This window comes from Botrytis cinerea, chromosome 11, assembly GCF_000143535.2.
Source record: "Botrytis cinerea B05.10 chromosome 11, complete sequence".
NCBI lineage: Eukaryota > Fungi > Ascomycota > Leotiomycetes > Helotiales > Sclerotiniaceae > Botrytis > Botrytis cinerea.
In genome coordinates this window covers 279,464-304,853 of record NC_037320.1, presented here as the reverse complement: position 1 = coordinate 304,853, position 25,390 = coordinate 279,464, and the positions used below count along the sequence as shown (strand labels likewise).

At 43.5% G+C, this 25,390-nt stretch overlaps 9 protein-coding genes across 12 annotated transcripts; 5 read left to right on the top strand and 4 right to left on the bottom strand.

Annotated features, from left to right (window-relative positions):
* Positions 1 to 236: 236 nt before the first annotated feature.
* BCIN_11g00840 (hypothetical protein) lies at positions 237 to 1,022 on the bottom strand. Its single transcript, XM_001546882.2, has one exon. It carries the CDS (start codon positions 972 to 974, stop codon positions 294 to 296), a length of 681 nt encoding a protein of 226 aa, XP_001546932.2. The 5' UTR covers positions 975 to 1,022; the 3' UTR covers positions 237 to 293.
* Positions 1,023 to 1,751: 729 nt separating this feature from the next.
* BCIN_11g00830 (hypothetical protein) lies at positions 1,752 to 4,101 on the bottom strand. 2 transcript variants are annotated; one of them, XM_024695799.1, is made up of 4 exons: positions 3,887 to 4,101; positions 3,605 to 3,810; positions 2,146 to 3,540; positions 1,752 to 2,097 (listed from the first exon to the last, which is right to left on the bottom strand). In XM_024695799.1, exons 1-4 carry the CDS (start codon positions 3,920 to 3,922, stop codon positions 1,833 to 1,835), a joined length of 1,902 nt encoding a protein of 633 aa, XP_024551593.1. In that variant the 5' UTR covers positions 3,923 to 4,101; the 3' UTR covers positions 1,752 to 1,832. The 2 variants fall into 2 exon arrangements, with proteins under 2 accessions (XP_024551593.1, XP_024551594.1); XM_024695800.1 differs by having other exon boundaries at positions 3,605 to 4,101.
* Positions 4,102 to 4,496: 395 nt separating this feature from the next.
* Positions 4,497 to 5,665, top strand: BCIN_11g00820 (hypothetical protein). Its single transcript, XM_001546884.2, has one exon. The coding sequence runs from the start codon at positions 4,607 to 4,609 to the stop codon at positions 5,642 to 5,644; it is 1,038 nt and encodes a 345-aa protein (XP_001546934.2). The 5' UTR covers positions 4,497 to 4,606; the 3' UTR covers positions 5,645 to 5,665.
* A 10-nt stretch (positions 5,666 to 5,675) lies between these two features.
* BCIN_11g00810 (hypothetical protein) lies at positions 5,676 to 6,504 on the bottom strand. The gene is made up of 3 exons (XM_001546885.2): positions 6,261 to 6,504; positions 6,124 to 6,206; positions 5,676 to 6,060 (listed from the first exon to the last, which is right to left on the bottom strand). The coding sequence occupies exons 1-3, from the start codon at positions 6,437 to 6,439 to the stop codon at positions 5,771 to 5,773; spliced, it is 552 nt and encodes a 183-aa protein (XP_001546935.1). The 5' UTR covers positions 6,440 to 6,504; the 3' UTR covers positions 5,676 to 5,770.
* A 2,222-nt stretch (positions 6,505 to 8,726) lies between these two features.
* Positions 8,727 to 11,904, top strand: BCIN_11g00800 (hypothetical protein). Of its 2 annotated transcripts, XM_024695797.1 has the most exons (4): positions 8,727 to 9,057; positions 9,129 to 9,151; positions 9,299 to 10,540; positions 10,628 to 11,904. In XM_024695797.1, the coding sequence occupies exons 1-4, from the start codon at positions 8,915 to 8,917 to the stop codon at positions 11,716 to 11,718; spliced, it is 2,499 nt and encodes an 832-aa protein (XP_024551592.1). In that variant the 5' UTR covers positions 8,727 to 8,914; the 3' UTR covers positions 11,719 to 11,904. The 2 variants fall into 2 exon arrangements, with proteins under 2 accessions (XP_024551592.1, XP_024551591.1); XM_024695798.1 differs by lacking the exon at positions 8,727 to 9,057 and having other exon boundaries at positions 9,091 to 10,540.
* Positions 11,905 to 12,210: 306 nt separating this feature from the next.
* Bcckb1 lies at positions 12,211 to 14,283 on the top strand. The gene is made up of 2 exons (XM_001546888.2): positions 12,211 to 12,879; positions 12,938 to 14,283. The coding sequence occupies exons 1-2, from the start codon at positions 12,721 to 12,723 to the stop codon at positions 13,814 to 13,816; spliced, it is 1,038 nt and encodes a 345-aa protein (XP_001546938.1). The 5' UTR covers positions 12,211 to 12,720; the 3' UTR covers positions 13,817 to 14,283.
* Positions 14,284 to 17,883: 3,600 nt separating this feature from the next.
* BCIN_11g00780 (hypothetical protein) lies at positions 17,884 to 18,251 on the top strand. The gene has a single exon (XM_001546890.2). The coding sequence runs from the start codon at positions 17,979 to 17,981 to the stop codon at positions 18,156 to 18,158; it is 180 nt and encodes a 59-aa protein (XP_001546940.1). The 5' UTR covers positions 17,884 to 17,978; the 3' UTR covers positions 18,159 to 18,251.
* Positions 18,252 to 19,432: 1,181 nt separating this feature from the next.
* BCIN_11g00770 (hypothetical protein) lies at positions 19,433 to 21,173 on the top strand. The gene is made up of 2 exons (XM_001546892.2): positions 19,433 to 20,286; positions 20,422 to 21,173. The coding sequence occupies exons 1-2, from the start codon at positions 19,847 to 19,849 to the stop codon at positions 20,924 to 20,926; spliced, it is 945 nt and encodes a 314-aa protein (XP_001546942.1). The 5' UTR covers positions 19,433 to 19,846; the 3' UTR covers positions 20,927 to 21,173.
* Positions 21,174 to 22,676: 1,503 nt separating this feature from the next.
* Positions 22,677 to 25,320, bottom strand: BCIN_11g00760 (hypothetical protein). 2 transcript variants are annotated; one of them, XM_024695795.1, is made up of 4 exons: positions 24,544 to 25,320; positions 23,599 to 24,375; positions 23,306 to 23,486; positions 22,677 to 23,071 (listed from the first exon to the last, which is right to left on the bottom strand). In XM_024695795.1, the coding sequence occupies exons 1-4, from the start codon at positions 24,814 to 24,816 to the stop codon at positions 22,818 to 22,820; spliced, it is 1,485 nt and encodes a 494-aa protein (XP_024551589.1). In that variant the 5' UTR covers positions 24,817 to 25,320; the 3' UTR covers positions 22,677 to 22,817. The 2 variants fall into 2 exon arrangements, with proteins under 2 accessions (XP_024551589.1, XP_024551590.1); XM_024695796.1 differs by having other exon boundaries at positions 22,677 to 23,486.
* Between the last annotated feature and the right edge of the window lie 70 nt (positions 25,321 to 25,390).

The window sequence follows — 25,390 nt, the reverse complement described above, 5'->3', positions numbered from 1 at the left end:
GCATCCTGAATAAACGATATATGTTTCTTAGTTCCCTATACCTGGTAACATCTAAACATTCACCAATATGAAAACCCCAGTAGGTATTAGACCACCTTGCTCTACTCACTGTTAAGTATGATTTCGAGGATCCAATCCTCGACATTTGACTTAATGCTACAGTCCCAATTTTCCATGTAAACCTGTACAAGGCCCAATCTCAATTTTTTATTCGTTCTTCCTTCTCTTAGAGCAACTGACGTCAAGATTCAAGACCCCTTTTGATACCCAGTGCTCAATCAATTGCAAGGATGTCATTCCAAACTTATTATCACAATCTTATGCCTACACATCGGACAAGTATCCTTCTCCTGTAGCCACATTGCAATACAAGAGCGCCCAAAGACATGCGCGCACCTTGGCATTTTGACAGCTTCGTGGCATTCTCCATCGGCGGTTCCAATCGCGTATGGATCACTGCAAAAGCACGGGTCGATTTCCTTTAAAGGTTTCTGAGTAGGACGAAGAGACGCATCGACGAAAGCTTTGCGAAAATACCATTCTAAACTTTTGATACGAGTATCCTGACCTGTATCAGAACCTAGGCTTTCCCGATCCCCGGGAGGAGAGCCAGGCTCGCCATTTGCAGCGGCATCTGATTCATGCATCTCAACCTGACCAGTAAGACGCTGTCGCTTTTCTGAGGCTAATAAGTCTCGTTGCATTGTCGCTAATTCTTTGCGGAGTAGCTTTTGTGTTCTATAATACACAACCTCACGCACTATTCGACCTTCGCGGATCCATTGACTTTCATTGGTGGGAGTGAGAGAGGATCCTCTAGCTCTGGGAGCGGTGGTTGCGCGCGAGGATATGGTAACGTCGCGAGCTTCAGAATTTTGTCTTAAATTATGAACTCGCCGCTGATTAGGTCGGTTGCTCCTTCGTAGATTATCCAAGCGTTGCATGGCCTCACTGAGGCGTTCAATATCTGACATATTAACTAGCCAATGTTCAATGTTCGAGAGAGTAGAAGAAAGATCCTCTTCTAGTGTAGAAATATCTTTTTGCGATTAGATCTTTGAGTTCGGTAAAGATGGTGGCTTAAATTGCAGGTGAAATTCTCAATCAAGGTATTGTTCAAAATAAATATGAAGGACAAGCAATCTCAGACAGTTTTTAAATACTTAAAAGATTAAGAATAAACAGTTCGGTACATGATGATCGTGACTTGTCGCATTTCAAGAAACCTAACGTTCAAATTGAGCCGTAGAGGCCATGCAAACTGAAACTGCGACTTAAAATGATGCAAATCAATCATTCACTGATGATTTTTACGGTTCGATTCACGTCCTGGCGTAAGCATTCGTTGAGTGTTCACGATTAAGCTATCGATGAGAAGTACATTTCGAGATACATAGGTGCCGAAGTAATCCTTTACCCGAAGAGGGAAAATTGAGCGGCTATCTATGTAGATGAATTTCTTCAATATTTTGATAATAACGACGATTCACATCCGGTGGCCTATACGTATCCATTTTCTAGAGTATCATATCGAGGATTTCTCTACGATCCATTCAGTGAGAAGAAGTAGTAACGAAAAGTTTAGATGCTCAGGGACAACCATAGGCACTGGTGGATTTTATTTCCACAAGAAAGGTTTCGCGCTCCATGGATCAAATCAGTCAGAAGTTATAAAAATAAGAACGTATAGGGATTAAGGTGGTAGCGATGTAAATATATATCTCACGTTCATCAACTGACTAGGCTCATCTTGGTGGAATTTAATTTGACATATGCTTTAAGCGTTTGAAATAAATACTTCCACGATGCGTGAAAGAATTTAATACAGCCTACTACTGTATATTCTTTGCTAATTTTGTCAGCGTAGACGCTGTCACCAGGAGGCCTTTCTTGAACCATCTGTTTAGTAAGCCATTCAATCCCAACCCACCTCCTGACGTTCTTTTCTTGTAAATATCTATAAAAGCTACCGTCCAAGCCAGAAGAACAAATGTCCTCTTTGTCCATTTCTTGAGGAAACCTTTCTGCGTATACGCAATGTTCCAGTGTCTCCAAGTTGGAAACGAACAGCGATAGAGAAAATCGAGTTGAGTGTAACTGTAACCGATTAGTTCATGGGTAGGAGTAGTAAAAGAGGATTCATACGGGTAAGTGTTCGAATTCCATCCGTCATCACGGAGGTACCAATTCTTCGTACGAGTATCTGCCCACACCATCTTTCTCAAGGCAGACTGAATTTGAGTAGTCCATTTCATTTGAGCCTCTTGTTTGACCTCTATCTTGGTAATATCACCATTGAGCAAAGGCTTGACAAATTTAAGAGTTTGAGTTACCATACTTTCCGTCGTATAAATAACGGATGTATGACCAGTGAAGCAATTCGGGCCGGTCAAAGTGAAGAAGTTTGGGAATCCATCCATGGCAGTCCCCATGTACATTTGAGGTCCACCCCGTTCTTCAAACACATCTTGCAATGTTTGTCCTCCCTTGCCGTGGACTTTAAATGGATGGAACCATTGCGTTGTTTGGAACCCATTTGCAAGAACGATAACATCAGCAGGAATGGTAATTTTGTCAGTTGACGTGGAACTTGTTACGTTCTCAGGTGGGTAGTTACGACCAGGTCCTAAAGTCACAGTATCTTCTTCAAGGCTCTTCAGTGGAAGCGTTGTCAGATGAATTTTCGGGTCATTCAGAGACGCGTACCAATTCGGATCCCAAATCCTCCTCTTACAACCAATCCCGTAGTTTGGAGTCAGAATCTCGTGATACTTTTCAGGCGCTTTACTTTTCATGTAAGCCAAACAATCAGCCTCCGCCTTTCTACGTTCCCTCTCGCCGAAAGAGCCGGGTCGAAATAATCGAAAGTCATATTCAAGTACTGTGGCTAATGAATAACGCATGGCTTTATTGAAGCCAGGTATGTATGTGTTCAACGTCGGTGACCATTTATTCCACCAATTCTCTCCTAGTGGCGGAATGACTTTGGGTTCAACCCATGGTGGAGATTGCATTAATTGAGTAACAGACTTCGCACCATACTCAGTCACGAGTTTCGGTACGAACTGTGCTGCACTGCAACCAGTTCCTACAACTACCACATTCTTGTCCTTAAGATTGACGTCAAATCGCCAACGAGCGGAGTGAAAGATTTCCCCTTTGAAATCATCTTTCCCGGGGATATTCTCGGGCCAAGATTTTGGTTGAACGAGACCTCCAACAGCACTTATTAAGATTTTGCACCGAATCTTCTCCTCATAGGTGTAAACGGCGCTGTGGCCTTGCTCTTTAACCTTCAGTACTCGATCTTCTTCACTCAAATCTCCAGCACCAACCATCAAGTGTTGTAATGTTACTTCCCAAACTTGTTCGTCCTCAAGCCAGCGTGCTTCTTTGGCGTCGGTATTGACTTGTATTTTATCCACAATTGCATACTTTGCGCAAACAGTCTGGAGATATTCGGCCATCTCTGCACCTCCTGGATGAAAACATGACCAATCGTACTTTGGGCAGAACGAGAAGGAATAGAATATTGAGGGTCTAGAATAAAGTGTAAGCATGAAACTGTTGTCAGATATGGTCTCACTGAGAGAGAGCAACTGACATATCACAAGCAACTCCGGGGTAGCGATTGATCCACCATGTCCCCCCAATTCCCGATTGCCTGTCAAATATGCGAAACTGATCAAATCCTAGAACTTCCTTCAAACGACATCCCATAGCAATGCCTGATTCGCCGGCACCGATGATGGCAATGGGGTAATATGTATACTCGTAGGCTTCATTATTTTTTCGAACAATATTCCCATACTATATATGGATGCAATATAGGTTAGTTATAATTCTATTTCAACGTTGGCAAAAAGAAAATAGACAGGGTCATTACGACGGGGCCAACGTTTCCTTTGGTTCGAGTAGACATTTCGACCTAAATACCCGTGTGAATTGGGCTTACTTCCGAAAGCTTGGTGAATGGCTCTTACAGAGCTTTCATGAAGATTAGACGGAGGATCCCAATGACGCAAGTAGATTGGGCAGTCTCCCGATGTTGGTTGATATTTTGAGAAGCGGGAACTGAGCTTGTGGAAGGTACAAATTGACACAATAACGAAGAACCGTTTTAATTTAAAGGTAAAATAGGAAACTGAAAGAAAGACTCCTCACGCGGGCTCTGCGAGAAAGCTTCATCATTCAGCCAGCCACTGTCTCTGCTTAGTGTTCGGGCCGAGGTGTCAACACCGCATGCATGCATATGTGATACTTCAAAACCATGTGTGCAATACCGTCACTTCGGCGAAGCAGAAGCCGTTTGGTATATATGTGTGTGTATTGTACAAAACTTCATTTCCTGATGACTAACAATGGCAGGATTCGAATCACATAGGTAGGAAGAGAGATTTATATTTTGATAGGAAGCAGACTTATTAATTGCTACTGACTCAACCTAACCTAACTAATTGTGCTATGCTAAACCACATGGTCTGTGCTGTCCGTCAGTTAGCTTGAGCATTTGCTGCAAACTTGCAGTGCCGTGCTAAGGTCATCCCTGCAGATAAAATGGCAATCTTCAACTGCATTGTAACAATTAGACCATCAAACACACAACATGCGATTGCGTCTGGCCAGTACAATATGTCAAACAACAAAATGCAAGGGAGGACCCTCTTCATCGATTGCTACGCGCAAATACCACAGTCTACCGTCTGTTCAAACCATCAACTACTCTTTTGACCATGTCAACCTCGATGAATTCAGACAAGAAGCCTTCATTCCTATGAAGCCTATACTCATGAAATCCGTGGAAGACAAAGCATCGACGGGTTTAGGGAGAGAAAAGTCTATAGATGTAATCGAAAAATGGTTCAAGCACGTTTCTTCAACACAATTTGCAAATACGCTTCCACCTACTAAGATTAGCACTCTTCTACCATCGCAATATCTCCATAGCTTCGCAGGCACTATCCTTCCTTACGAATTGACAATCGACTCTGACGCCTTGAGAAAGCGACTCGAGTGGCTTATGCAGCCCAGCAATCAATGCCACACGATGTTCTCGGAGCAACTACGCCAATCACTAGAGCCTTACGATTCCAAAAAGTCTTTCTATCATTTCTACGCACCATTTTCTCTCTTTCTATCAGCCACTGATCCGGCATGCTCTCTCCCGCTCTACATTGCACAGGCTCAAATAGCAGATCTGCCGGCGGAATTACAACGGGACTTGCCTACACCAAAAGTGGTAAAAGAAACTGGGAAAGGCGATATTTACGATGCCAATATATGGATGGGCATATCAACAAGTTATACACCGTTACACAAAGATCCGAATCCGAATCTCTTCATACAACTAGTGAGCAAGAAAAGGGTCCGATTATTTCCACCAGCTGTTGGTGTAGGGATGTATCATCATGTACAACAAAGTATTGGTGCATCGGGAATTGCCAGCATGAGAGGTGAGGAGATGATGGAAGGTCCAGAAAGATCTCTCCTTGAGGATCGTGTCTGGGGAGAAAAAATTATAGACCAGGGTTTCGAGGTCGAGGTTGGTCCCGGGGATGCGTTATTCATACCAAAAGGATGGTGGCATAGCATAAAAAGTTCAGAGAGTGGAATCAATGCATCGGTAAACTGGTGGTTCAGGTGAAGTACATAATATCCAAATACATTTTCCTTTCTGTCACTAATGCTTTTTGCATTTCCCTTTTGCACATTAACCTTCATTTGCACAGGGTTTCCCCGTTATCCATTACCTCTGATCAACAACATTTTTCTATTGTGCAGCTTTCTGCTGCTTCAACCTCTTAAACAAACTCAAATCTAGTGGAAGTTGTTCTCCCATCCAAATCGCTCTCTGCGTATGGTCTCTCTCTTCATCCAATAACTCTCCTTTCTCATCAACTGTGTTGGGATGGACTAATGCGCTCAACGGACCTCTGTTAATCACTAGCCAAGGTATGAAAGCGCCAAATTGTTCCGGGGTGAAGAGGTTCACTTCGAACATGGCAACAGGATGAGGTCCAATTGGTTCTTCCCAGAATCTGTAGATGCGAAGCTCCGGAACTATATCCCCAGTCAGTACGAACGCAACAATTTATAGGACTGACTATAGAAACGGAATCCTACATTCTCTTCTAATCCTCTCCCATAATTCTCTAGCAAACTTGGCTTGCTCTTTATTCTTCTGGAAATGATAGATATGTACATCACTAGATTCTCTTAGCCTTTGTTTCTAATGCGCATGGTCACTAGCGAAAACCTACAACGCACCCCGTATTCCACTATCCAAAGGCTCTGTGAACTTCTCATAGCTCTTGCTCTTGATTCCAGTCTCCGGATTTAGAAGGCTTTTTCCATCAGGTGATACCTCAGTTCCAAGAGGAGCTAAGTTCTCGTAGCCTTGAAGAGGTGAAGGATAGGTGTAGAGAGAGGGGTCAGCCATGATTACGAGCTTTTTGTGACGGTTTGAGTGTAGAATTTGATAAACTGTTGTTCTCTAAAGACAACGTGTGAAAAGATTATTGAATTGCTGGTAAATGCAGAGGATATACTTCTTCAAAATCAGACTAGACAGACGATGAGGCTATAATTATATACCTTTAATGGAGGGGCAGTGGTCCCACAAAAATGGTGCAAGTTTGGTGACCAATTATGATATGTCAGCCGGTAGAAGAGTTAGGTAATCAATCACCAATCATTGGAAAGATTCTTCACTCTCTGCTCCCTCGCATCATTCATGGTCTGAGATTGCCAACACTAGAATTTGCAAGTCAATTTGGCTTCTCAAAAGTATCAATTGACCTCTGCTTACATATCCGGAGATTCTTAAACAAAGCATTTCCGCTTTTCGGGAACGAGACACTTGTCTTCGTCACATCTGCGTCAGAACCTTCTCGGGACGATGTATATACTGCTCAAGCCTTGAAACTAACCTTGCTACTTGCGCGTATCCCTCGTGATACTACTGGCATTCTGTATTCAGGAGAAGAGTGTTCCTCAATTACTCGATCTAACATCTTTCTGGGGGGGGGAAAGACTTGCCATGAATCTGCAAACGATCCCGGCATTCGTCGTCTCTCCAAAGGTTTGAGAACGTTGCCTTGAGGAAACTGTAGCCGGACGATTTTGTCTTCCTGCAATCCTGAAGCATTGGTACCTTATCAATGAATGTGACATTTCAAGGCCTGTTCGTTGTTGACTTGAATGGAACCACGACTCCACATAGCTATATTGATGATCAAGGGCTTGGACATACCATACAACGGCTGAGCCCGTGCTGGCTGGTCCCCGATTCGCCATTTGCATTGACGTGGGTCTTCGATAGTTCCAATTGTTAATTGAAATTGCACTGCAAAGTTGGGAGTTCCTATCCTTCAGTCGAAACGCATGATAATCAAGGTTTTCGATGTCTCTTGAAGAGGTGTACTATACTATTTTGATTCAAGATATCCTTACAGCTTACCCGGTTTTCTTCGTTCTTGGGCAATGAATGTCGGATTTCAGAACGACGTGCATGGAGGATTCATAGGCATCCCATTTTCAAATTTCAATACCTCTCCTTGGGGTAAAATGTGGTGATGAAACGCGGAGGTCTGACACAATTCTGGAAGCCGTTTCCGTCATATCTGCCAATAGGAGCCATTTTCTCTCTCGAAACTTTCGATCACCCCCGAGATATCATCAGCCTTACCAATCGCTATCCCTGGCTTTTGAAACTTCGGCCTTGAGTCCTTATATGTGATGGTGGTCACCCGCTTGTGGCTGATTTATACCGATCAAGAGGCTTGCACAGCATCGGGCATAGGTATCACCGCACATTCATGTACAATAAATCTGATGTCAGCGCTATGATTGGCAACTTTACGCAAAAAGTGGTTTCGATTTAACTTTTCAGAAATATCACCATCGGGTATGGACGCTTTGGATTGGAAGGTAAACGAACTCTCAGACATCAGCATGATATCGAGCGTTATTACAGTATCATGACAATCACCCTGCGGCTCAACTTTGGCAACTATTCTTCGGATCTAACAAGGGCAGGTGCGAAGCATGATAGGGTGATTAAATTGCCGGGGCACCCCTTTTCCACGAATAATCGTGCGATGCCGTATACAGGGCCAATCAGAGCGTGCTCGATTTCGATATCAGTACGTTTATTTGCTAGTAACAGGGTATGGTCGAGCGGGGAAGCTCATTCCCAATATTGGCGATGTTATGAAACCCATAAACCAGTTATGATGGCCGGCACAAGTCCCAGGTTGGTTCTTCGATGCTTCGTTCGAGATAAGCTGCGTGATTCCAGACCCCATGAATGTTACACATGTGCCTCCTTTGTGACTGCCTTAGTAGCTTTCAAAGCCACAGAAGACGATTACTATCCCACAGGGCTGATGATGAGCTCTCCCTCTGTGCCATAGAAGCCTTGCAAAAGCGTGAGAACTACTTCGCCCAGCCACAGAAAGCATTGCTCCGCCCGGATCGTGCATCTGTAGGGTGACGTTCGGCAGTCTGGAGCGCGGGGCTTGTTTGCATTTTCCACGTTGTGGTCTATGCTCGGCCTGAAATTCGGGTCTGCTAACGATCATTACAGGGCTTTCGATCTTGCTCTTCAGTGGTCAGTTCTGCACTAGATTATCGGTGGGCCCGACGAACTAGCGACTCTTCGGATGCATCAAATTAGGACCCCAACAGCCCGTCATCGACATCGTTTCTTCCTTATATTCATTCATGAATATCGTCATGGAAGATAGAGAGGCTACGACAAGAAACATCCAGAATTATTCCATGTGTGTTCAGTGCTCAAATCCAATGTCACTTTCTCGCCTACATCCAATTAGACATCCCATCAGACACATCACGCCCGACTGGTTTTTGCGTTGTGACGGCGCTTTCTAGATCTTCGGTTTTGCCGGTTTCAATGAAACGGAACTCTAATATCTCATTCATGGATACCAACCCCGACGGCTTTGAACGACAATTGGCTTGGGATGACGGATCACGGCCATCCAAAAGAGCCAGAGCAAGCAAACCTAAAGTCAAGTCGGGCTGCATTACATGCAAGTGAGTATTTTCTGTTCTACATTTCCACTTCTTGGCCATAAATTCGCAGATATCTGACATTATTATTCCAGGGCTCGTCGTGTTAAATGTGACGGTAAGTTGTGTCGCAACTCATAAATGCAATGCACCTTTCATAATTTCCTCCAAGGTACCAGAATTGAGCAGCATCTTAATTTTTTTCTTCTTCTAAGCTACTAGCAATTTGCATAGTATACGTCTAATCCATCCGAATGATCAACAGAAACGAAACCACAATGTCTTCGATGTCAAAAGTTCGGACGAACATGCGATGGATACGCTCACGAGGTGCGATCACGAGGAAACATGATGCCAATCCAGCCTAGAATTCCAACAGCAGATATTTATACCCCTAGTATCTCTCTTGCAGCAACAGAGCAGGAAGGCCGGTACTTCCAATATTTCTGTGATCGAACGGCGTATCAATTGCCTGGTTTCTTTGATTCCTCCTTTTGGAATCACATTATCCTTCGAGAGAGTCACAATGTCACTCCAATTCGGCATGCAGTAATCGCTATTGCAGCTCTTAACAAAGCCATTGAAGAAGCACCTGGACCACATTTGAAAGTTAACGTCATCCAAGATATAAACAAAAAACATCTGGAGTTTGCCGTCCTACAACATCTCAAGGCCATTCAAGCCTTGAACCAATACATATCTAGCTCCAATGGTCCTCAGTTGAGAACAGCCCTTATGGCATGTTTGCTTTTTGTTTGCTTTGAAACCATCCAAGGGAGCTATGCTTCGTCGGTGCAGCAAACTTATGGAGGCTTGAAGCTATTGAGGAGTTATTATGCTGGAAAGCCTGGATCGAAACCTTGGATTCCGCGGCGGATCTCAGCGGGGTTCAATACGAACCTCCAAACTGATAAAGTAATAGCTAAAGTTCACAGTCGGCCAGGTATGGATAGTTCCTCCAAATCAGCAACTATCTCATCACATATCGAAGAGTATCTGGAAACTGAAAAGCCGCCACTTGAATCTGCGCATACCCCCACGATAGATAGGACACCTACGCCACCACAGAGGGATTATAGTCCACGACTTGATGCCATGACCATTCCATCACATTACAAGTCAAACCTAACATTGGAGCAGCAACGCTCATTATCAGGTACACCGGTTCAAGATTATCCCAGTGCGTACCATACCCCTGGTGAATATATATCCCCGAACGAACAACAAAAGCCCAACATTGCGATGCCAATTGCAATCACTGGCAGAAGGCCGGCATCCGATCATTCCATTTCCAGTATCCGTACTCCAGAGTCACTTCATACTCCCCCTTCGATGGGCAATACACCACCGCCTACTACCTATAGATCTTCGCAGTCCCCACCTGCGCTCATGAATCCTCGAAAGCGACCTCTTCAATCAAGAAGTCCTACTCCTCCTATTTTAAGCAATGACTTTACGCTAGAGGAGAATATCATACAGGCATTCGTCCGCCTGGATGGTCAAGGGTGTAAGTGTGCTTCGCTTTCCTAATATTTTTCTAGATTTCAGTTTCTCTTATGTACTTTGTCATATGCTAACTATCTTTTTATTGTAGTATTCTTCGGTATGACACCGGGTATTCCTCCTCTACTTTGGGACATTCATTCTGCACATCACATCCCCATTCCAAAAGTGTTCACAAGCTTTTCTGAAGCTCAGCATTGTTGGGACTTTTTAATGGACCGGACACTTCAATACTATCGAAGAACGCTTTTCGACAGGAAATTTGCTAGTGCCAAAAGTGACACCCCTAGCGAAATAGCACGCCAATATACAGATTATGTCACCGGACTAGATGAATTCGAGCAAGCCTTCCAACCTATATTGAGCTTGTCTATATCCCCTGAGGGAAAGGTGCTTAATCAAGCTGCTATTGTCCTTATCACACATCTCAAAGCCACAGCCATAACACTCTCGGCTGTGACGTCTACCTCAGAAATGATTTATGACTCTTTTCTTAATGAATTTCGATACATAGTCCGAGCTGCGGAAAAGCTCGTTACGATATGTGAGGAAAATCCCTCTGCTATCAATTCGTCACGATTCAGCTTTGATATTGGAATTGTTCCACCCTTACACGTAGTAGCCACCAAATGTAGGGAGCCAAACATCAGAAGAAAAGCAATTGATCTGCTTTTCAGAAGTCCAAGGCAGGAGGGAATGTGGGATGGTGTATTAAGTGCTAGAATAGGCCGGTGGATAATGAGCTGCGAAGAAGATGGATTGGATGTGTCCGGAATACTCGAATCTCCCAACACACAGCCAGACCACCGCAACCAGAATTCCCAATGTGGGGAACCAGTACAATTGTACGAGGATGTTCTATCGCCAGGGTACTGGATCAATGGCGAAACAACTAGGGATAGAGATTTGATCCAGGAAAACTTTGCACCCTATTTATCACAAAGGCAAAGTCCAGTACCGCGAATTCCTTCGCCATACACCCAAGCTCGTACACCACCCATCAGAGAACACTTTTCAATGCCTCGACAAGAAAGAGTCTGGATGGTACCAGAGGATAAACGCTTTCAATTGGTAGTTGTGGATTTTCATATGCCGGATCGTTATATTATGGTTAAGTGTAAGAGATCCTTACAGAGCAAAGATGGTACAAGAGAGGAAAGAGAATCCATTATCGCTTGGTGAGCTATAATAACTACACCCTAATTGAAATGCCGTATCGTTGAAAATTGTGAGTACGAAGCCTTTAAAGCATTGTCTTGGAGTTCTAGCGTTGCAAAAGTGGCATGAAAGGATGGAGTTTGGGAATATGAAGACTCCATATAAAAATAGTTTTTAACGTTCAAATACGCAAAATTATATCTAGATACAATCAGACTACTATAATCCAAACTTGTAATGATTAGCTACCTATTGAAGTGATTGAAATCAGATCAAAAAGCTCCTAAGGAAGAGAATGCCCTCCAAAGAATGTTCTCAGATGCACATCATGTTCAAATCGAATCACGTGATCGGGGTGACCTCGGCTTGGAAACGCTCAGAAATTATTGCCTAGCGGGGTTGTTGATGCCTGAAGTGGAAGTTTAATCTCGAAGACGAGGCTTTTGATAAAAAGGTCAACAGCGGTCGAAAGTTAAATTCCACTTTGGAAGATACAAGCTGAAAGGACCTTCCCTCGCAACCACATCAAACAACGAATCTTCAAATTGTGATCGAAAGTAATTTGAAGAAATTCTATCATCAGAATACATAGCATTTACCCCCTATCAAACCAGTTCAACATACCGTGCGCAAAGACGGACCAGCGCAATACAGCGAATACTCTCGAGTGGGATATCTAATTAAAGTACCAAGTAATCTGCAACTCATACACCCACAGCTCCACGTTGATACCTCCTACTGGATAGTCTCTTTGTCAGTATACACGACTGTTCTCTGGATCAACATAGGAAGTGCGATACATTTGAGTGCGGTATAGAGAGTGCCATTCCAACGCAGCATTCGAGCTTTGGTATATTGGAGCGATCATAGGCTTCGCGTCACATATTTTTCAGTTTCACTCAACTGGCAAGCCTGCTGTGTCAATCTTGATACTATTTGCCACGGTTTATCAAGAAACACGCAACATCAGGTTGGGTTTGCAACTTGAACCTAACTTATTCGAGGTTACCCAGCTACCCCCACAAGATGTCTTCCTCCTCTGGCACTCCAGAATCCTGGATCTCTTCTTTCTGCGCATTATTGGGACATGAATACTTTGCAGAGATATCGGAGGAATTCATAGAAGATGACTTCAATTTGACAGGTTTGCAAACACAAGTAGCTATGTATAAGGAAGCACTCGAGGTAATGCAATACATGACTCATGTGTTTTAACAACATGCTAACGTGAAACTACTTTTAGATGATTTTAGATGTCGAGCCAGAAGAAGATGAGGATGAAGATGACGAGGATGAGGATGAGGATGAGGACGCATCTATTGAGGGCGAGGATCGATCAGGACGTAAAGCTGCAGCCGAAAGAAGACATCAACGAATGGCAAGCGATCTGTCGATTATAGAATCCTCCGCAGAAACGCTTTATGGTCTTATCCATCAGCGATTTATCTGTTCTCGAGCTGGTATACAACAAATGTCCGAGAAGTACGACCTTGCCCATTTTGGTGTATGTCCACGAACACACTGCGAACAAGTCCGCACTTTACCCGTAGGATTATCTGATGTACCAGGCGAGGATACCGTCAAATTATTCTGTCCCTCCTGTCTCGATGTATACGTTCCTCCAAATTCTCGGTTCCAAACGGTCGATGGTGCCTACTTTGGACGAACTTTTGGGGCGCTCTTTCTCCTCACATTCCCCGATTACGATATTAGCAAGAAGGGATTAGAAGCATTAAGTGGGCATGGAGGCAGAGGTTTACAACATTCCAACGATGAAGAAAAGGAAAAGATCAACGGCATGAATGCATCAAATCTTGCACCTGGTCTCGGCAAGGGCAAAGTCTATGAACCTAAAATTTATGGCTTCAAGGTCTCGGAGAGAGCGCGAAGTGGTCCTCGAATGGGCTGGTTGAGAAAACGACCAGAAGAGGTTAGAGAGTTGGATGAAGCGACCGCATATGCGCTAGAGCATGCCGAGGATAGTGATGAGGGTATTGATGTTGCACCTGGTAGCGCCAGTGCGAGTGCTAGACTCAAGCCACGGAGGAGGAATGTAAGAGCGGTGGCGAATAACGGAGGTAGCCCTATGAGCGTGGAAGCCAACGGAGAGATTTTTTCGTAGCATGACTCTTTGAACGAAAAGACTGAGGGGTGGACGGAGGGGCGTTCAGGTGCTTTTTATCGTCGCGGCCATGGATGGATGATACAGTAGATGGTTTGGCTTTTATGATTATCATATGGCTTGTGTTTGCAAATCAACTCACATACATATATTGGCGGATTCGAGCGCATGCGATTGCTTGCTTAATTGTTTATTACCTTTGTGATGAGCGAGTGTGAGAAGAATGCATTTGCTTTTGCATGTGGGTGGTTTACTCTGATTTGGTGGAATGGTTGATTGTGAGTCATAATTTGGGTGGTGGCTACTGGAGAGTATTGTGGTCGGGTGTTCGGAGGGGGTTTGAAGTGGAGGGAACAGATACAAGAACTGCAAGGAATGAGAGAGTATATTTGCTATAGGAATGAAATGGTATGGTTGTACCTAGTTTAAGAAGCTAAAGATGAGACCAGATAAATAGTTGATAGTCATGATGATTTTATCTCGTGCTTGGGATGCCGTTGTGATTTCTTGCATCTCTTGCCTCGCTTGTGATTCGTCCTGCTCACTTTGCTCACTTGGAAGTTGGTGAACTATGAGTACAAACTGGGGAATGTGTAGTTCGTCAATTATGTCATTGGTCATTGCAATCGTATTGGGAGAGCTTAAGTAGACACAGGTACTGCGGACAGTAGTGTCACAAAGTGTAAGAGACAGGGGAGAGACATGGTAGTACAGGTTCTTAGATTGTCACTGAACCGTCGTTGGAAGCCATCTTTGCCATGCTGGTAATATCAAGTGATGGTCAAGAACCGGACGAATTTCTCTGCAATTTGTAAGTGTGATTTCCTCCCAGTTCTTTGCGGTTGGTTGAAGAAAGGTCGGGGTTTAGTATGTTTCTCGGAGGGGTGTGATGCCAGTATGGCTAGAAATGCTCTTTTCTATTGTGATGTTCTGGTGTATTGTCAAGACTAGATGCGAATAGAAAGCGTGCTCTTCGGTTGGGGTAGAACGAGTCTGTCTCTTATATTTTTATCAATTGTGATTATATGATGATTGAGGGGAGCAGTGCAGTGCAGTGCAGGATCTGATAATATGTGAAGGGTGTGGTCATTGGGCGAGGTTCAAGTGTGGCAATTTCTTATGACATGTTTGGCATTCGAGGAGTTGGCAGGAAAATATAGTAAGAAGTCAAAATGCTTCAAGAAAATTATATAGAGAATGCTGAGGAGGTGTAGGAAGACCATGCATACCAGATATGGGCTGATGGATGTGATATGCCAGAATCGGTATGAATATATTGCGCTTTTTTTTTTTTGGTCTGGAGATGGAAAGGGGAGATTTAACAGCTAGCTGATAGGTGGGTCTCTCTATCATTTCCATTGGGGAATAAACACCATCCCGATATCAGAGAATTATCAAGTCGGCAAACAGTCATTGAGTATACACTTTAGCAGTTCTACTAACAGAGAGTGGTTAAGGCTTGTAGTTATGGCAGTTCTTGTTGTATCAGGGCTGTTCGTATGCATACATTTATCCTTGTGGTCTCTCATCCTGGGATACCAAGGACGGGATGAGACTCTTTTCCAGCCATCTATGCAGTGCGTGGTATATCTCTCAAGAAAAACGGTTTCTGATAGCTGGTTTTCATTTGACCACCTTCTCCCTACGATATATCGTAAACCTTTGAGATTTTCAGACACGCTCAACTCCCTAACCCAATAACTACGAAGGTTCTCGGTCCTCTTTGTTGATTGCAATCTGCCAGCTGTAACATTGCCCCTTTCCATCCACTAGTCACCTCTCAGTGGCTATGCGCTCTACCTGACCAGCAAATTCAGATCTCATGATCGAATGATCTGATTCGTATTTCTACACCTACCTAGCTTTGGCCATGTAAATCGATACATAGAATGCGTTCAAAGGGTTACACGACTAAAGCTAGACCTCATGCGATTAGAATAAAATAGGTCATAGAAACCTAGGATATTTTCTACAGGCTACAAACACGCAAACGTCATCCGTCACAAATCGAACGGAAGGCAGCCCTTAAGCTCAACGACGAGGAATTTAGAAATGCAACCTCACGGCAAGGCACTTTTCAATATGCAGGAAAAGCTACTGGCCAAGGAATAATATTTTCTTTTTATCGGGTTCCAAATGTATAAATCTCAGTCATGGTCATGACTTCCCAATACCCTTTATCATCCTCGATACAACGATGCCAATGATCAGTAAGTCGGCTCCTCGTAGGCTTTAAGTCTAAAATTAGATATCAGTAATCTGGAGACTACATCAAGTTACCAATCCATGCCCAGATAAAATTTGGCTCCTACTTTTGGCAATTAGCTGCAATATTTAGGGTTTAGGACTATTTTCTAGACTTGCTGTTGCACAGCGCTCTTTGTTTGCAGTGGCATAGACGATATAATGAGCTGTTACACCAGAGAATTAGAACTTTGTAGATAGGAGGGTATGCTATCACCTCACTTTCTATACTCCGGAGTAATCTCATCAAACTTGTGATAAGCCTACAAATCTCTCTCTCTCTCTCTCTCTCTCTCTCTCTCTCTCTCTCTCTCTCTCTCTCTCTCTCTCTCTCTCTCTCTCTCTCTCTCTCTCTCTCTCTCTCTCTCTCTCTCTCTCTCTCTCTCTCTCGTTCTTTTCTATTTGGCTCATTATTAAACCGCACTTAATAATTCTGGAAAAGTCAGAATACAACAAGTTCCGTCACAATCAACCAGAAATCTCTTTCTTCCACAATACCTAATACATCATAACTTCGCCTCAAGAGATACTATTAGATAAGTCTCTCCAAGTGTGACCACGAAATGGGCTGACGTGAAATCCTCGAAAGCGAATCTCATAATGAAATATTCATGCCAAGGCGTATTGCCACTGTTGAGAACCTACTGCACAGATCCTATTGGGAAGGAAACTGGATTCTGCCACCCCGCTCTACTGTCTAACCAAGCGGTAATGAGTCGGTTTTACATGTGTTTTCTGAGGCTTCCCATATCATGCGAGGAAGAGTACAATTCCAGGTCTATATTTCTCGCTTGCAGCTTATTGTGTTCACATCTTGTATCGACAGTATCGGATTCTGTATTGGATTCGCACACCCGAAGAGATCCGCCATAGTTTGACGGCGGTATCTTGTATATTCGACGGTACGGAATCGATCTCAATATTATTCAACATTTTTATGTTATATTGTAGGCAAAGGATATCCCGATTTTGACAGCCGGATTGTATCAGCTCGATTAGGTGGACTAAAAAAAGGGGGAATTCAATACTGAAGGCTGTGCGAAAAGGTTACAATATCGAAGAGACCCTCACGCTCCAGAAAAAGAGATACCACTCACTGTCTCCACAGCATCGGCTGACATTTAGCCTGATCTCTGGTCCTGAGAGTGACATCAAGGCGAAGTTACTTCTACAAGAAGCTCTTGAAGATTTACCACGAGATGGGGGACGCCTCAGCTATGCCACTTCCAAATCAGGGTGACAAGAACTGCACGACGAGCAAACACTAAACAGGCCTGGGCAGGATGAGTCAAGTCAATCATGTACATGGTGGAGAGGTTACTACTCAGCATCGAATGGAGGGAAGGGAAAGATACGCAAAGATAACACTTCAGGCTAATATCAGGGTGAGAGCAAGAATGATAGCACGATGATTGACATCCATTTGTACATATAGTATCGTGTTTTTAGCGTTATATGGCTGTCCATGGTAGAAGCTTGGGTACATATAATAAAAATTCCTCTTGCAGGATATAAACCACGATGGCTTTCCTCATCTTTTGCCTGCGATCGGTACGTGTATGAGTTTTATTCAACATAAATCTGATGGCTATAGGCAACAAGATCAAATGAAGTAAACTAATGCACCATCATATGATTTCAGCGGGGGAAATCGGGGACTCATGGAGGGCGAGACTGTCTATTTCACTCGAAAAGAAGCACGTGGAATGAAAATATAATTCGTTATTACATAATGATTTCCGTGCCACAGTGCACAGCCACCGCCACACTTAACACATAAGAAGTGCTCTTCATGAAGAATTCAAGATCGTGATCTATCATACGGCCACTTCATTTATTCTCTAATATCACAAGAGAACGTTACCAGACAGAAGAGACAGAAAAAACACTCTCAATCATTCACAACCCCTCACACAAAATGCCATCCTTCACCGAAACCCCCTCAACCACAGCCAATGCGGCCCCAAACACCACTTCGGCCGACACCTCAAATCAATCTACAGAGACAGTACAGAAGACCGAGGCTCAACTAGAGGCCGACAGACTGTACGAGGAAAGAATTGAGGAGGAGTATGCTAAGAGAGAAGGTGGTGCTTAGGATGAATAGCAAGACATTGACATGGAGAGACTTCTCTGCCACGTTTCTCTGGTGGCAAATCAGGAATGAAGTGGCACCTGGGAACTATCGACACGCAAGCAACGACATTGGAGGAGTAAGATGTCTAGGAGGATCTTGCATGCACCATACATATAGCATTAATGATATCATCCCTCTCTCTCTCTCTCTCTCTTATGCATCTCCGTCATCTTGCAAGTGAAATCCGAACGACTGTATACCCTCATGATCTCCGGCCTTTCGGAGTTACGGAATGACACCCCTAGCATCTATCTCGGGACCGTAGCTAGTCTTGCCATCGCATTGCAGCGGTAAGGATGTGGAAAAGTCAATTCATAATAAAAATGTTCTGGAATGCACGGATATGTCAGCCTTCTCGGCCATTTTTCGAGCCCGTCCCCTCCTTATTTACGACATAGAAAGCTTGAGGGTGTATGCGTGAATGTTCTCAACCAATCCAGTCACCGATATTGTAATAAAGCCGTTGCAGCGGCCAATGAAACCACGGACATTAGCAACCAGGACGGGGTGTCAGAGAAGCTAGCTGCGAGACATCTGAAAACCCTGAAGTTTGTACTTTGAATTGAAGCTCCGGGCTGATCAAAGCGTTTGTGTTATGGTGGACACTGGTGGTGTAGTATCTTAGACCATGAACCATGGAGTCAAGGAACCAGCGCAGCAAAAGTTTGAATAGAAATGGCCGATTGCATACGTGATGGAAAAGGTTTGAATCAGCATGGAGGGCAGAAAAGCATATCAAATCCCGTTCCGATTCTCAGTCGCCCCAAAGAGAAACAGGAGGTGTTACGATTCCCCATTGAAGCTTTCCACGCCACCTCCATATCTACCTTTTGATGTACAGGCCGACTGTGCAATATCCGTATCGCTATCGCCGTCGCCGAATTTCCCGCTTTTGGAAGATTGCATGCTCTCATCTCTTATCTCCTTTAGGACAAGCGCAACGAGACGGAAATACTCCATGCACAAAGAAACGAACAAGCAAGTGCGAAGAAGAGACTAACTTATAATAAGACTAACCAACAATCTAACCCCATCAAATGAATGTCGATATTCAAACAGTCCATCGCCCCGCCGGCCAATCATGAGCGAGACATTCCCCACGTTGGACGAATCAAAATCAAGGTAATTAATGGTCAGCAAAATTCTAAAATGTTCAAACAAGCTTGGAAACCTTTGAATCACGCCCGTGGTTAACTAGACTCTCGATCAAGCCAACTGCAATAGAGATAATCCTTGTATATAAATGGAGAGCTTGTCCCAAGTGTCCAGTAGTTTCCACATAGGTAGGGAATGACATCTAGCTCACAACTACCACCATACCATCCAACACATATAAAGATCCAAGAAGTCCTCTCGATTCATCTCTAACTCATAAGCCAAAACTTAACCAGAAAATCAGTCAAAGCATACACACGTACTCAACTCAAGATACGAAGCTATCAAAACAGTTGAAGGTCGAGAATCAGAATAGCCTCAATTCTATTCTCTATCTTGATATCTAAACCATCCAGCCTCGCTTCCTTTGAAAGTACAATTGTAGCAGATAATTACCACGTATCGTCGTTGGATGACATCACAAGTCAAGTACAACGTCTCCTAAGAAGAAACCCAACGTCACGTAAAGCCACACACCACCACCAACCAAAACCATGGTTTTAGCCGTCCTGAAAAACATCTTTTTCTATCAATCCGTCACTCCCAAATCGCCCAAATCAAATCGAGAACGAGGAGTACCAAAAATCGATTTCATTGCATCGAGACAACCTCTCTTGCCACCGAATACCAACACAACCCACAACTCGGAATCAGTCGACGAACCTCACGATGATGACGAAAGCACTTTGGATTTAGAATCTCAAGATTCCCGATCAGAGAAGTCTTCAAAGAAGAAGGGATGGAGAATCGATGCGAGAGTTATTTCGGATGCAACAATTGGTTTAAGTGATGGGTTGACAGTACCATTTGCATTGACAGCTGGATTATCGGCTTTTAACGATTCGAAAATCGTTATAGGGGGAGGGATGGCCGAGTTGATTGCAGGGGCCATTTCTATGGGATTGGGTGGATATCTTGCTGCTAAGAGCGAACTGTGAGTTTACCCCGCAATTACATCCAGCAAAAGAATGAAGTTATCATCGTTGAGTCTGCCTCCACGGCAGTGGCCCCCGGAGGGCCAACGGAGTGTCATCGAATTTGAGATCAAAATGACTAATAAATACATCAGTGCATCATATCATGCTACACGAGAAAAGACCCTGGAACGAATAGAAACCGATCTTCAGGGCGTCTTAAACGATCTCATGGAAGAATACGAACCATACGAGTTTCCCAAAGAAGTCATCACCGGTCAATCGACTCATCTTGCTCAGATGCACCCGGAGCTTCTCACCGACTACATAATGCAATTCCAACATTGTGAAGAAGAACCCGCTACATCTCGCGCCTTTACATCTGCTCTTACAATCTCGATGGGATATTTCCTCGGTGGTCTCCTACCTTTATTGCCTTACCTATTCGTAGCCACGGTTGCCGAGGGATTGTATATCTCAGTCGGGGTTATGGTGATAACACTGTTTATCTTTGGATATGTCAAGACGGGTATGATAACAGGGTTCCAAGCAAAATGTATAGGAGGCAATTGTTGGGGTGCTGCGGAAATGGTTCTCATTGGGGGTGTAGCGGCGGCTGCTGCGATGGGATTAGTGACATTATTTCAACCTGGAGTGTAGATTCTAGAAGGAGTTGTCGATTCGGTTGAAATGATGGATAGGCGACTGGGATATGCTCGAACGAATTTATGAATTGATGATGGCGTTCAATGGAGATGGGTCCGGTAATTCATTATGGAAATAAAATGGGTTTGGACGGCGGCGTTCAAGGAAAATACACCATCGAGAATATCGATCGAGTTGTTTTATTCCTCTCTGTATCTGTTCATAAAATAGGATAGCTGTCCAATAGCATTGGGATTTCACAAAGGAACATTGAATCAGATAATCTTGAACAATCTATTATGACCATGTGATGTTTGCCTATGAGAAAGTCTTGCCATCAGCTTGAATAAGGACTTTTGTTCCTTTTCGCTTCGCTTAACTTGACATATGCATATCCACTCTGCCAAGAACGAGAAATTCAATTTGTACGAGTGTACCATTCAATGGTTCTCAATAATTGAGAGAACGGCTCAAACCACCATGTCTTTCACTGTAATTCAGTAAAGGACATAAAATCCTGTCAACACATCATTCTTTCCTGTTCTGTTCTGATCGCATCTAGAAATTCGTTGAACTGTAGTCCAAACTTCTCGCTTCCCACCCTCGAACACCTATCCATCCCTCTTTCTCAGCCCTACGGTCCGTGAAATATGCGGATATGTCAGTTGGTATTTATTGAATTTCCCAAGTTGACAGAGGGGTATAGGTATAGGTATAGCGGGCCGATAGATGCGACGCTGGGAACAATATTGCAGATAGATTCCACCCCGTCCGAGCTGGCGGAAAAGGTGATCTTCATGATCCTGCTAGAGATAGGGATATGGATGGTGATGAAATCAGGCGATATTGTAATAGAGAGAGGAAATCTTCGTCGATTCGCTCGAGGAGAGAGAGAAGAAAATGCGTGGTAGTGTGATGATAGCGCTAGAGTACTTACCAGCTGTCAATCTACGGAGTAAAGGTAATCAAAACTATCACCTCATCGATAGTGACTTCAAGTCATGGACGCTAATACCAAGATCTCTAGTGAACAAGCATATTTCCACTTCGCTGCCTTTATTCGTAGCCGTAAAAGTATACTTCTTCGCAAAGTCTATGCTGTCGTTGAGAGAGGGATTGTATTCGCTCAAAGTAAGATTCGCATAGCTCATAGGATAAGCACTTACTAACCCGGTCGGAGAATGGACCATATCATCTTCACATCTCTCTCCTGCAATTCCATTACATACGAGCATTGGGGAGAAGGAAGTTCATGGATCTTGGAAAAATCACCACCCTGTTGGACAACCGATGTGAAGTAAGGTACGGTGTCGCCCTGCCATGACTGTAATCTGATGTAGCGGTAGTCAGTGATGATAACTAACGAGTACTTTTCGCAAAAGCCAGAATATTCCTAAAAGAACAGAACATCTGCTACACTTATGTCAATTTCGTGCCCAATTTTGGTATCTAATTACATGCAGATCAAAGTGAATTAGCAGAGAACAGATTGCTTGAATGCTCTTCAGTCCTACAAAGACGAAATTACTCAGTGATAGCCTTCCTGTAGGATGAGATGAGTGATACATTCTGATGTTATTGTGTATTTTAAAGTGTAGTTTCCAGCCATCATGAAATTTCAGAGAATGAATGCCTTACTGTGATTGAGATAGAAGTGCAGTTACATCATACATTTGAGTTGGGCTTACTAGTATACAAAGCAACATAGCATAGCTTTCACCATCCGGCAGTCTCATATAAGTTAACAGTATTGCTCGAGCGTAAATGAGAGATTGATGTTCACACCATTTGAACAGATTACTACCAACTATGCGTCCTTCCTAATATGATCCGAGTCATCCTGACGCTCAGACAACATATTCAACCACCCACGAACAAGTCAGTCGATCACAACTATAGCAACGCACTAAGCCCCAATCATAAAAATGGCTCGACTGTCCCCCTTAGTACCGATTTTGCAACGAGTAGTAACCTTTTCATCGATTCTTGCTTGCTCACCAGAAATAACTTGGCCATCGCTAGCTACTGACCAGCAGCCAGCTCCCCTGCCACCGATCGGAGCATATCCCACACCACGCTCCATTTTGAATCCCTCATGATGATCCCTAAAAACATCCTTTATTCCACACCAAATTCGCTTTCTTAACCCTTGTTTGACTCCTAAAGAAACCGCAAAGTAATCTTAGTAAATATTCCAGGGATAAAAAAAGAAGCGACGTAAAAGCATTGCTAAACCGACTAAGTTCAATCAACCAATCAACCAATCTCCCAAGTCTCTCTGAGCTTTCAGTATCCATCAATTCTCAAAGCCCGCGGTGATCTCCTCGATCTTCAATTTCGGCTTGAGCTTCTCATTTATCTCACTAATTTCACCAGAAACACTCTCAAGCTTACCATCAGTCGTTGAGCCTGCGTAACTTGTATGACTCAATGCATTCGCCTGGATCATCCAAGCCTCGTGTCCCAATTTGATCAACGTTGGTCCAAATTCAGTCAGTAATTCTTGAACTATTTCATTTGTTGGCTCCTCCTTGGCTAGACCCATGTTATCTGGACCTCCGAATGTGGCATAATACTACGGGTATTGAGTTAGCCGTGTTAGTAGAATAAAGATTCCACAAAGAGCTATCTCGAGGAGTTATGGGCAAGATAACATAGTATGATAGCCAAGACGTCAATGAACTTACCCAATCTTCCTTCCATTCATCAATAGCCTTGATTGTCTCTGGATGATTGACTTTAATATCTTTCGCAATCATGTAGAAACTACTTCTTGCAGCATGCTTCTTAACAGGCTTGAAGACTTCAACCTTAGCGAATTTCGAGAATGTATACAACATGTATGCTGAATGCCATGTATCAATCTTATGTAATAACATCACCAAAGTACCTCCATTGTGCATTCTGTTCATGGCAAGAATCAGTTGCGAAGTTTGTAATCGCACTGTTTCCTTATTAAGGTTGGCGTTGTAGGTGTCCTTGATGCGATCATGAGTACGAAGAGTCTTGCCGTCGGCAAAAACAAGATGATACTTAATGTACTTGAAGGGCTTGATATCACTGAATTTCGACTTGAAATCTTCGGGAATGTCTTTACCATTTGGGCAGAACTCCTTGAACATTGTAATATCATGAAATCTAAGACCCTGGAGGCGATTCCTATCGATTATAACATTGTGCCCACCAGATTCATGGGCCAATGTGATGGCATATGCTTTGAAGCTATTGCGGTGGTCGAGAGCTGCTGCAGTGTAACCTCCAGGGGCCATGCAGAGATCGAGTATGTTGACCTGACCATCTGGGACGAAGGGTATGTTGAAGATACTGTGAGCGTTGTGCATTTCTTCTCCGATTTGTTGCATCATCCTGTAAAAGCCACGTTCACCCTCTGATGTGGTTGAGTCGGCACGTTCTCGTTGTTGCTTGAAGTGCGCATCGCCGTCTTCTTTATTGTCATGCCATCCCTATATGCGCTAATTAGTGGCCGCACATTAACTCGATCCAATGAGGTGTAGAATAATGGCGGAAAGGCTCAAGACAGTGGCCTGTGAGTCAACGTGTGTTTGTAGTTGACACGGCACAAGATAATGGTGAAGCAATAAACTTTAGAGGGATATCGAAATAGATCTTACCCTGCTGCGGAGCTCCACAACTCTCCTGCAATGCTCATCCGACAAAATCAAATAAACTTTCAACATTTGTGATGCCTTCGTGGGTCTTTCTCCATTAGGACCATCACGAATGCCCAGATCACTTGAAGCGTCTTCCAGGGTAAGACCGAATAGCTCTCTTGCAAGGTCTTCGATGTTCAGATTTTTACCATTGTCCTTCAGAGTAGCCAATTTGTTCATGAAGCTATCAAGCTCACCTGAAAGGAGAGAGCCATTGTTGGTCAAAGGGTCCATGATTGAAAGGCAGTTGTTGGTAGATATCAACAATTGGCCTAGTTTTCGCTGGTGAGATAAGAAATTCGAAAGGGCGTTAACGTTTGGAAAATAAAAAATGAGTTTGAAAATTGAAAATAGGATTATACAAGGGAACAAGCTGGCCCTCAAGGTACTCCTGTTTTAATGCCAAAGACTTGTTTGTTTTGATTTGTTTTGGTTTGTCTTCTCATTGACCAAATAAACCCAATTAAACGAGAGGAAAGTGAAAGTTCGAGGGGGGGACGTTACTGAAAGTTGGATGGCTTTATCCGGATACAGTCTTCTTCTCTTCTGGAATCATATCAGAAGTATAAGGTTTTTGTATCATGAAGTTGAATTGGTGAGAATATGTAAAAAGAGAGGAAACACCACTCGAGATTGCTGTTGAAAGGGTAGTGAGCATCCAACGTGATGGTGCTGTCAACCTATGGACTTAAGTGAGGTAGTAAGGGATAACTTGCAAGAATTGATTGTTCTTGTGCCGTTATTGATGAGGGAGGGGAGAGATCGATAGTAGATGTATTACACAGAGATCAAACAAAGTTCCCAGAAA

What these genes read in the sequence shown, in the direction of transcription:
- BCIN_11g00770 (XM_001546892.2), top strand. Translation starts at nt 19,847, where the DNA reads ATGGTTTTAGCCGTCCTGAAAAACATCTTTTTCTATCAATCCGTCACT. An exon ending in CTTGCTGCTAAGAGCGAACT is followed by an intron (nt 20,287 to 20,421) that starts GTGAGTTTACCC and finishes TAAATACATCAG; the next exon opens with TGCATCATATCATGCTACAC.
- BCIN_11g00810 (XM_001546885.2), bottom strand. Translation starts at nt 6,439, where the DNA reads ATGGCTGACCCCTCTCTCTACACCTATCCTTCACCTCTTCAAGGCTAC. An exon ending in AGTGGAATACGGGGTGCGTT is followed by an intron (nt 6,207 to 6,260) that starts GTAGGTTTTCGC and finishes AAGAGAATCTAG; the next exon opens with TGATGTACATATCTATCATT. An exon ending in GGAGAGGATTAGAAGAGAAT is followed by an intron (nt 6,061 to 6,123) that starts GTAGGATTCCGT and finishes CTGGGGATATAG; the next exon opens with TTCCGGAGCTTCGCATCTAC.
- BCIN_11g00800 (XM_024695797.1), top strand. Translation starts at nt 8,915, where the DNA reads ATGAAACGGAACTCTAATATCTCATTCATGGATACCAACCCCGACGGC. An exon ending in TCGGGCTGCATTACATGCAA is followed by an intron (nt 9,058 to 9,128) that starts GTGAGTATTTTC and finishes TTATTATTCCAG; the next exon opens with GGCTCGTCGTGTTAAATGTG. An exon ending in TCGTCGTGTTAAATGTGACG is followed by an intron (nt 9,152 to 9,298) that starts GTAAGTTGTGTC and finishes AATGATCAACAG; the next exon opens with AAACGAAACCACAATGTCTT.
- BCIN_11g00820 (XM_001546884.2), top strand. Translation starts at nt 4,607, where the DNA reads ATGCGATTGCGTCTGGCCAGTACAATATGTCAAACAACAAAATGCAAG.
- BCIN_11g00830 (XM_024695799.1), bottom strand. Translation starts at nt 3,922, where the DNA reads ATGTCTACTCGAACCAAAGGAAACGTTGGCCCCGTC. An exon ending in AAGGAAACGTTGGCCCCGTC is followed by an intron (nt 3,811 to 3,886) that starts GTAATGACCCTG and finishes ATCCATATATAG; the next exon opens with TATGGGAATATTGTTCGAAA. An exon ending in TGGAATTCGAACACTTACCC is followed by an intron (nt 2,098 to 2,145) that starts GTATGAATCCTC and finishes AATCGGTTACAG; the next exon opens with TTACACTCAACTCGATTTTC.
- BCIN_11g00780 (XM_001546890.2), top strand. Translation starts at nt 17,979, where the DNA reads ATGCCATCCTTCACCGAAACCCCCTCAACCACAGCCAATGCGGCCCCA.
- Bcckb1 (XM_001546888.2), top strand. Translation starts at nt 12,721, where the DNA reads ATGTCTTCCTCCTCTGGCACTCCAGAATCCTGGATCTCTTCTTTCTGC. An exon ending in TGTATAAGGAAGCACTCGAG is followed by an intron (nt 12,880 to 12,937) that starts GTAATGCAATAC and finishes AACTACTTTTAG; the next exon opens with ATGATTTTAGATGTCGAGCC.
- BCIN_11g00760 (XM_024695795.1), bottom strand. Translation starts at nt 24,816, where the DNA reads ATGGACCCTTTGACCAACAATGGCTCTCTCCTTTCAGGTGAGCTTGAT. An exon ending in TTGTGGAGCTCCGCAGCAGG is followed by an intron (nt 24,376 to 24,543) that starts GTAAGATCTATT and finishes TAGCGCATATAG; the next exon opens with GGATGGCATGACAATAAAGA. An exon ending in ATGAATGGAAGGAAGATTGG is followed by an intron (nt 23,487 to 23,598) that starts GTAAGTTCATTG and finishes CAATACCCGTAG; the next exon opens with TATTATGCCACATTCGGAGG.
- BCIN_11g00840 (XM_001546882.2), bottom strand. Translation starts at nt 974, where the DNA reads ATGTCAGATATTGAACGCCTCAGTGAGGCCATGCAACGCTTGGATAAT.